The sequence below is a fragment of the Chrysochloris asiatica genome, unplaced genomic scaffold (assembly GCF_000296735.1).
Source record: "Chrysochloris asiatica unplaced genomic scaffold, ChrAsi1.0 scaffold00173, whole genome shotgun sequence".
Lineage (NCBI taxonomy): Eukaryota > Metazoa > Chordata > Mammalia > Afrosoricida > Chrysochloridae > Chrysochloris > Chrysochloris asiatica.
Window position 1 is genome coordinate 3,770,545 of NW_006408691.1, and position 10,158 is coordinate 3,780,702.

Sequence of the window (10,158 nt, forward strand, 5' to 3'; positions counted from 1 at the left end):
TGGTTGGACTGATGAATACATGGTCACTGTGGAACTTCTCGGCTCCCCTCTGGGCCCACGTGAACCAATCCCACACCATGTGTGCCCACACCCACCTGCCCCCTTACCACACTGTGAACCAAACAGTGGAAGCAAACAAATTAGCTTCCGGAGAAGCCAGATCACAGGGCTTTTCTGGGCTCATGATAACAAATAAAAGTAAAACCCAAAATTAAGTAAATCCTGTGCTAAAAATGAACTTTTCTAAACAAACATCTAAGAAAGCCAGACCCTCCAGTTCAGGACGCACATTGAGATCCTGCCTCGAGCCTGGGATGTACATAGGGGTCTCACTTCAAGTCTGGGGCATATGAGGGGGCCCTGTACTGCATCTCACAGAGACTGTGATAGCCTGAGTCCCAGGGTCGAGACTCCACTAGCCATGTCCACATCATCCCTAGCTGCCCCAAGCCCAGTTCCTCCACCACTGTAGGCCAAGGTTGTCTGGAGAGGGTCCCAGCAGGAGACCCCTTCCCTTTCCCTGTTTCTGTGAGTGGTATCTCCTATTGAGATGCTCTGTGGTCATTTTGCCTGGTCCTAGGGCTGCCTTAGATTCTTTCCTGTAGTCTTCCCTCAAGTCCCAGCTCAGGTAGGTGGAGCGGCAGTAGCAATGGGAATTACGTTGTGCATGGGCTCAGTACCTACAAACACACCACCTACTCCAGCCTGGCCCCTCCCCCAGCCCCGAGGGTGGACCAGCCCCCATGCCCCATGTGGTCATGAATTTACTGTCCCTTCCTGAAGGTGAAAAGTCAATGTCTCCATCCAGGCTCCCTCATGACCCCACTTCCCCGGCTATCCCACCAGCCGCTGCAAAGCTCTGCTATTATTTCACCTGATGATCAGAACCCCCTTCGGGAGGCCTGAGGGACCTTCACCTAGGAATGGAACCCCAGGGGAGACATCTGCTTTGATGCTGCCCTGACAGCCACCCCCACCTCCCTACCATCAAACACTGCCTCTTTGTTCCCTTAAACACCACAATGGGGAGGCAGGATGCACCAGGCAAGATCAGTGATGATGATGAAGATGATGATGATGATGATGATGATGAGAGAGAGCCACTTCCCACCCGAGACTGAGGGGCCGGGGAAGCTGTTGGCTGAGACCCAGTACCTGTCTCCCGCTGCAGGGGAGCCGGAGCTGCCTTCTCCCTTTCCTCTTCCACCCTTCCAGAGACAATCATTCACTTCCTCCAGTGGAAAAACGTAGTCCATGCCTTCTCTTTCCCATCTTCTCACTGAGTTCACACAAGGACGAGCCCAGCCCCGGCCAGCAACACCCCCATTCCCATGTGAGAAGGAAGAGAGGGCACAGGTCCACAGTCCAATCCTCTGGCCCCTCTCGGTCAGCCCTATGGCATGGTGTGTCCCTACCTTATGACACAGAGAAGCCATAGCACCATCTCAGGGCAGCCTGGCCTATGCGACAAGATCCTTTGATCTCTGGGCTGACTCTTGGGAGACACTGACTCCTCTTACTCAGCCAGCCTCACCTGCTGGCCCACTTGCCCCTACTCACCTGCCAGTCCACTTGTCTGTGCTCACCTGCAAATCCGGCTGACCCCATGAGCCTGCCAGCCCACCTCTCCCCATTCACCTACAAACTGTGTCCCCAGCTGTCTGCTAGGTTCAGATATCTGGCCCCAGTCCTTGCCCACTTACAATTCTGCAGCTTGTCTGTGCCTGCCTCCTCATTTGCACAGAGGCAGCTGCAGGGACAGGAGGGCACATGGCTCCTCACTGCTACCTCCCACCAGGGACCTTTTCTGGGACCCACTCTGCAGAAGTGGACCCTGAGGACCAGGTAGGTCCACCAGCCCAGGCTGCCAGAAACTGGGGGTGGAAAGGAGAAGAGCCATTCTCTTGAGCTATAGAGGTCCAAGGGCACCTGGTCTGGACCCAGGCAGCCATAGCAGAGCACAGCCGAGCTGGGGAAGGGTGTGGTGTGGCCGGTGGTTGGGTGAGGGGCCCAGAACCAAGAGATACCCAAATCCTGGCTCTGAAGAGGCCTGTATCCTCCTCTACCGGACACTGGGGCACCAGCCTGGTGACCCCCACCCCCACTCTGCTCTCTCTCCTTGCTCCTGCCAACACAGGTTCTTCTCCCTACAACACCATGTGACACCCTGTGACAAGCAGAGGTATGGAGTCTGTGGCCTCATTAGGCACATACCGAACTCTGAACCCAGATTTATGGGATCTCATGACAGGGACTCGTGTCGATGCATCATGGGGCTCAGGGGGTACTCACAGGAGAGGCAGCCTTTGTCACCAGGCCGCTGGGTCCACCCAGGGCAGCATCTGAGCAGTGTCCGGGCCTCCGTGGCATATACCTGCCTGTAGGCCGTGTAGTAGAAGGTTCTAGAAAAGCAGAGAGAAGGGGTATTAAGGTGTAGGACTACAAGGGTAACTGCCAATCTGTCCTGACTCAGTGCAGTGGGGGTTACCGGCTCGGGTCACATGAGAAGAGGGAGGCTAAGGTGGTGGCCCTTGTACTGGGTCTCCCATTCCCTCAGCCTGGCCCAGCCCCCATACCCCCAGCAGTCCCACCTCTAAGCCAGGGTTCACAGGTACCCCTGCCCCACCCACACCCACTTCTCACTGTCAGGCCAGGCCGAGAAGGTAGGGAGACGGGGGAAGGTCAGACCTGAAATGTCACCCGGTGCCCAGTGTCAGGGCAGTGTTGACACTGAGTTGGTGGTACCACCTTAGACACCAGGCACTTGTCTACCCTGCCCATGGAATAGAGGGACATTGAGTGAGACCATCCTGGGGCGTCCTGCCCACCCCGGATCAATCTGCCCTTGGCCTGTCTGTGCCCACATTCCAGAGCTCTTAAGCCCCTCCTCTCCCTCTGGGCCACATCTGGGCAGGGTCTTTGGCCATCCAGCGAGCCCTTTCTGCTGCTCAAGGGGATGAGTGTGACATCGGAAGGAGTTGCCATCTTCCTGGCTTCTAGTTCCCACACCACGTCCCCTCACTCTAGTGGCCTATGCCCCTGATCCAGGTCACACAGGTGTTCATGGAGGAGGACAGAAACCCCAAGATTCTCCAGTGCTTATCATCTGGGGGACTGGGACCAGGCCTGCCTGCAGCCATAGGGTCCAGGACCCTTGAGTCGTCGGAGCCCTGCAGCCTGAACGGCATGTCCAGGGGACACAGGTCCCTCTGGCAACTCACTGGGCTCCTCTCCAGGTGGGAAGGACAGAGTCCACAAGCAACCAGGAACCCCCCTGCAAGCTTCCCGGAAGTGTGGGCGGGGGGGCAGCCTGGAAGACCCCTTTGGCAGAACATGAAACTGCAGGCTCAGGGTGCAGCCGACAGCATGACAATGCTTGGCAGCCAAAGTGTGGGCCCTTCCATCATAAATATTTATCCTCTCCCAGGTCACACAGCAGAAATTGTGTGCTCCCAGTCACAGTCACAGTCACCGGGACAATCCCTCCCCTGTACCCTCCAAATTAAAGACCCTCAAAAGTGGCTGGTCAGCCCATCATCCCCACAGCCCTTCAAGAGCCAACAGCACATCTCCATTAAGTTCATACAGCCCCAGTTGCAGACACAGGGTCCAGGGCTGAAGGGGCTCGGTCCATGTAGCAGGGCAGAGGGTCTTAGGGACCCTCATGTAGAGGCATATCCAGGCGGAGAGCAGGCTGCTCATGGGTGGGGTGGGACCCTCTTCAGGACAGTCTTGCTGTCCACCTGGGATGGTGACTTAATCCTGCCCAGTGTGCCACCCAGTGATTTTCCCTGCTCTGCAGATGGGGAGACTGGGGCCCAGGTAGGCTCTGAACCTGGCCCAGGTTGTCAGCATGAACACCTAGACCCAGGTCTGTGTCTCAAATTCCATCTTATGAACTCCTTGTTCCACAGCTCCCCTTCAAGGAATACAAATCCAGGCATCTCATCAGTATGTCTGGCAGGAAGGGATGGCCTAGACTGCCCACAGGCCCCACTGGAAGTAAGCTGCCTCTTCACCACCTGTTCAAGCCACTCAGTGCCTTTCTCTGACCAACTGGTAAATCCATCCTCAGGCCTCAGGAATCGCTAGAGGAAGAAAAGATTGCACAACAAACAAAACTAGAGGTTGTTAGACAGTGAGAATCCCCGAGAAGGAGCTCCATCGTACCCAGGACCACACCTGCTACTTATAGACCTCCAGCCGCCACGCCATGCTAGCCAAGAGGCATTTGAGTTGTGATGTCAGAGAAAAATATTGAAAGTACCATGGACTGCCAGAAGAACACACAAACCTATGTTGGTAGAAGTACAGCCAGAATGCTCCTTAGAAGCCAGGATGGCCAGACTCTCATAAGGAGGGACCAGTCCCTAGAGAAGGACTTCATGCTTTGTAAAGTGGAGAGTCTGTGAAAAAAAGGAAGAACCCACCAATGAACTGGATTGGCACAGTGGCAGCAGCAATGGACTTAAGTTTACCAATGATTGTGAGGATGTCGCAGGACCAGGCTGTGTTCGTTACGTTACGATAGGGTTGCTGTGAGTTGGAGCAATAACAAGAGCTACTGGTCCTCACGGCTGGTCCAAGCCCCTGGAATCACCTTCCAGGCAGCTACAAGTCTGGGGCAATCCCTGCTGTCTCCTCAGCTGGGTGAGACTGCTGGGAGACAGTACTGTTTAGGGTGTGATGGAGCTGAGTCCCCAAGGCCCACAAGGCTCCTTGTTGGAGTTTCACTGCTGGGGATGTCCTGAGCCACCCCGTCCCCGCCCTGCCACATCCTTCCCTCCACTGCTAATCCCATCACTGCCACTACCACAGCAGCCTAACTTGCCACACCACGCCCCTTGAAGCTCTGAGCATCTGCCACTGAGGCAAGATACCATGAAGGCAGCTGTTGGCTTCCCAGAGGTGGGGAGGGCTTCTCAAAAGAGGCCATATTTGGGCCAGGTTTTGATGGGTGAATAGGAGTTCAACAGAGGCTCTGTGCATCATGGCCAGCACTCTGGACATGGAGTCATACAGATCAGAGTTCATATTTCAGCACGCTAATCTCCCTGTGTAGCCATAACCACAATGCCTGTATGCTCTAGCATTCAGTGGCCTCATTTCTGAGACAGAGGGCTTAGTGTCGGCTATATTGAAATGGAAGGAACTATAGCCTAGAACAGGCGGTCAGGCCAGAGTGGGCTTCAGCAACCCCTGTGCAGGCTGGACCAGGGGATGAGGCCAGAACTGCCCAGATGACCTCCGTGGGCTCCAATGCTACGTGTAGGCAGCTAAGGCCATTCCTTGTCCCTGCAGCTCCTGGCAGATGTTCTATTCACAAGTACCTATTTCTGAGTTCTGCCCTGTGCCAGGCAGCTAAGGAAGGGTGCTCCCAGGTTCAGCTGGTTCTGACTCATAACGACCCTATGCACAACAGTATCAAATACTACTTGACTCTGTGCCTATGTTTGAGCCCACTGTTAATACATTTCATTGGGGGAGTATTCCTCTTTTTCACTGACCCTACACTTCTCCAGGGATTGGCCACTCCTGATAACATGTCCAACGTAGGAGAGATGAAGTCTCACTTCTAACGAGCATTCTGGCTATACTTCTTCCAAGACAGATTTCTTAATTCCTCTGGCAGGCCATGATATGGTCAATATTCTTGGTCAACACCATAACTCAAAGGCATCAATTCTTCTCCAGTCTTCCTGATTCACTGTCCAACTTTCACATGCATATGAGGCAACTGAAAATATCATGGCTTAGGTCAGGTGCACCTTAGTCCTCAAATTGACATCTTTGTTTTTGAACACTTTAAAGAGGTCATCCACATTTGCCTAATGCAATACAATCTTTGATTTTATTTTTTTATGTTTTATTGTGAATTATGTGATAGTTTACATGGGAGAACATTAGCTTTATACTCATTCTATCATATATCATTTCATTGCCATGATTACAATCCCCTCCAATGCATCATCAACCAACCAAAGGGCATATCCTTCAAGCCTGCCCCTCGGTTGTCAGCACACAGCCTCTCTCCCTCTCTGGGTCTAGAGTCCCCAGCTACTCCATCTCTCCACATCATCATCTTTGCCTCCATCTCTGGCGTCACTGTTTCTCTGGGTAGGGTCCCGCACTCTGCTCTTTTCCCTTGATGGTCCCAGGGACCTCCACTCCTGAACTGCAAAGTCAGCCACTCCCCTCCTTTTGCTACACAACATCTACCTTTACATTTCCAACCCTCACAATCAGTCCTGATAACAATTATTCACTATTGTACCACAAGAGACCTATCCCCATCTCCCTTCATCAGCCCCGTCCAGACAGATTGGATACTACTCAGTGGAGATTCTACCTTCCTCCACGCCCTCTGGATCTAGTATCCCTTTTGAAATCTTGTAAGACAGTCATTTCTTGCCTTTGTAGCACCCCACCCACCCATTTTGGGTAGCCAATGTCCAAGTGGCCCATCCCTGTCTACTCTGTATGGAGGAGGTGGGAATGGTCCTTGCTGTAAAGATTTGTTACCTCTTTTGAGCTACTGTATCTATAGGTGTAGGTCAAGTTCATCAAATTGTATCAGATTACTCTCTTTTTCCTCTTCTTTCTTCTTCTGGTTGAGCTCTGTTCATCCAGCCACTGAAGCCAGGTCAAGTGGGTATAATCTGCAAGTGTGGGTGTTCTTATGCATATGCCCTCTCTTCTTACCAGCTGGATGCTTCACTTTCCACTCTAGTCTTCTGTGGCTATGTCACTGACTCTGGACCCAAGAGTCTCCAGGTCTTGCCACACTGCTGGCCAACCAGGTCTCCACCAATCTTTGATTTCTTGACTGCTGCTTCCATGTGTGTTGATTGTGGATCCAAGCAAAGATAAATCTTTGACAACTTCAGTCTTTTCTCCATATGTCATGATGTCATTTATTGCTCCAGTTGTAAGGATTTGGGTTTTCTTTACATTAAGGCACAACCCATACTGAAATCTGTGATCTTTGATCTTCATCAGTAAGTACTTCAAGTCCTCTTCCCTTCCAGCAAGCAAGGTTGTGTCATTTGCATATCTCAGGTTATAAATGAGTCTCCTTCCATTCGTAATGCCACATTCTTCTTCATATAATCCAACTTCTCATATTATTTGCTCAACATACAGATTGAATAAGTATGGTGAAAAGTTACAACTGCGGTGCACACCTTTCCTGATTTTAAGCCAACTAGGTGCTCCGCAGGAGAAAGATGAGGCTTTCTACTCCCGTAAAGATTTACACCCTCGGAAACCCTATACAGGGTCGCTATGGGTCGGAACAGACTCGATGGCACATCACAACAACAACAACAACAAGTATGCCCTATTCTGTTTGAATGACTACCTCTTGGTCTATGTACAGGTTCCTCATGGGTTCTGCAATATCCATTCTTTGTAATGTTTTCCATAGCTTGTCATGATCTATACAATTGAAAGTCTTTGCATAGTCAATAAAGCATAGGTAAACATCTTTCTGTTTACCTCTGCTTTCAGGCAAGATCCATCTTGTGTCAGCAATGACATCCTTTGTTACAGATCTATAATGAAATCATCCTTCTTGTTGTTGTTGTTAAGTGCCGTCAAGTCAATTCCAACCCATACGACCCTGTATAGGGTTTCCAAGGAGTAGCTGGTGAGCTTGAACCACCAACCTTGCAGTTCAAATGACTTTGCAGTCTGACGCATTAGCCCATAGTGCCGCACCAGAACTCCAATGAAACCATCCTAGATGGACCCTAAATCCAGTAACTGGTGTCCTCATGAGAAGAATGGAGAACACAGAGAGAGTCACAGAGGAGAGCATGACAACAGTGAAGTGACACAGCCCCAAATCAGACACCAAGGATTACAGGCAAGTACTATTGCAGACCGTGTAGGCCTGGTCAGAGGTTCGAGGCCCTATAGGCCCGAGTGTAACACATGAGGCCACTGGCAATCAATAGCAAATTGTTTTTCATCTTAGTGTTCAGTTACATTTATTAATTTAATACATGGAGCCCTTGATAATCCACAGATAAATGTGATATTTTCCTAAAGCCGAAGACTGTAAAAGTTGCAATGTCAAACCTTTCTCCAAAGGATTAACTAAAAACATCGTAGCTACTTCTCGGTTCTTTGTTCTATAGACAAAGAACCCATCCTCCCTAATCCCTTTTCCAGGTGCAGCCCATTCACCTGGGCGTCTCGAGTCCTCCTGAAAACCTGGCTCAGCAAGCCGAAACAGCGGGACTCCACCCAAGCTTTTGTCCTTACCTCTCACCTTCCCCCAACTGAGCTCAGGGGCTATGGATATGTTAATTGAGCCTGAGAAACCAAGTTGCGGGCCTGGGATTCAAACCAGCGAAGTACGATGTAAAGTTACCTGAATGTCTGGAAAAGTATTGATGTTAGCTGTACCTTGCCTAAGTCCCTCCCAGCTTGGTGTGAAGCTCCTCCCGTAAATAAAACAGAGGCCCGGGCCTCCCCAGGTGTGCATTACAGGTTGGAGGGCATGCAGTAAAGATTGCAGAGCATTACAGGTTGGAGGGCATGCAGTAAAGATTGCAGTGCATTACAGGTTGGAGGGCATGCAGTAAAGATTGCAGTGCATTACAGGTTGGAGGGCATGCAGTAAAGATTGCAGTGCATTACAAGATGGAGGGCATGCAGTAAAGATTGCAGGGCAGTGAGTTGCTGCCTGCAGAGGCCACGATGCCTGTACTCCCAAGTCTGCCCACCAGTGATGTATCCACCCTGGCTTTGGGGTGCCTCATTGTCTCTCTCTTTGTCTCTTTCTGTGCATTCTTGATATATCTTTACCGCCGCCAGGTATCTCCTCCTAGTAAACCAAACCCCTATGTCGAGGCAAGTCCTCGGCAAAGTACCAGAAGCCAGGAGGGACAAGGAAGAGGCCTTCCCTAGAACCTTCTGAGGGAGGGTGGCCCCTAGCCCCTGAGTTTCTTCTTCTGTCCCCCAGAACTGTGGGATAATGGATGCCGCTGGCTTAAGCCCTAAGTGTATGATATTTTAAGGATGGATCCCCTGGTAGCACTGTGGGTTTGGCATTGGGCTACAAACTGCAAGATCAGCAGCTGAAACCCACCAGTTATTCCTGGGGAGAAAGATGAGGCTGTCCACTCCTGTAAGGGTCTACAGTCTCAGAAGCCCTCTATAGGGTCACTGTGAGTCAGAATCAGCTTCAGGGCAGTGGCTCGGATTTTGGGATTGGTGTGGCACTTTATTACAGCAGCCCCAGGGATTAATACAAGCACTAATAGTTAGTTAGACCCATAGGCACAATCAGCATTGCCAGTCCATTCCATGGATGAGAAAACAGAACTAGTGGACAGTAGCCAGTTGATTGGACAAAGCCAGCAATAAAACCCCAGGCTCCCACTGTGCTAGGCCTCCTCCATGGCGTTGCCTCCTGATGTCCCCTAGTGACCCAGCAAGGACTGGACAGGGTGCTCCAGCCCAAGACAGTGAGTGGAGTATGTGTAGGAGCAGACCCCTCAACATGGAACCTGGCCAGGTACATACCTCCTCACATGGCTGACACACCATCTCTGAGGCCCACAGCCTGGTGTCCACACGGGCACAGTGCGGCTGAAGGCCTGCACACAGGGTTGGTGGCGGCCCACCAGGATCAGCTCCCGCTCAGCACATACGTGGGGCCTGGGATGGAAGGACACACACAGTCAGCATCTTAGTTATCAACAGTCAGCCCATCCTGCCACCTGTCCTCATGGGGATCATCCACAGCATGGAGTCCCGATCCTCCAAGAGTGACCACAGCACAGAGGCCCCATTGCCACCACTGCTATGGATTGAAATGTGTCCCCCAAATGTGTGTGGGATCCTGACCCCAATGGCTAGAATGAGGAGCCCTGGTGGCACAGCTGTTAAGTGGTCAACTGCTAAGTGGTTGGCAGTTCAAACCCACCTAGGAACCCCAAGGAAGAAAGAAGACCTGTTGATTTGCTTCTGTAAAGAGTACAGTCTAGATAATTCTGTGGGGCACGCTGGGAGAAATCAGTCAATCACAAAAGGACAAATATTGTACGAGACCAACATTGTAAAAAAAAATTTCTTTTAAAGATTTTCCTCATAAAAGAAGCCATCTATGATGGCTATGAGGCAAGGCAGGGAGGGAAAATTATTCAC

General features: G+C 51.2%; 1 protein-coding gene across 1 annotated transcript in view; it reads right to left on the bottom strand.

Annotated features, from left to right (window-relative positions):
* The window catches only part of MEGF6 (multiple EGF-like-domains 6), a 154,381-nt gene that overhangs the window by 136,938 nt on the left and 7,285 nt on the right, over positions 1–10,158 (bottom strand). The window contains exons 2-3 of the mRNA XM_006871784.1: positions 9,535–9,669; positions 2,293–2,402 (exon numbers count right to left, since the gene is read on the bottom strand). Of these exons, the coding sequence (XP_006871846.1) occupies positions 2,293–2,402; positions 9,535–9,669 (245 nt within the window). The remainder of the gene's footprint in view (positions 1–2,292; positions 2,403–9,534; positions 9,670–10,158) is intronic.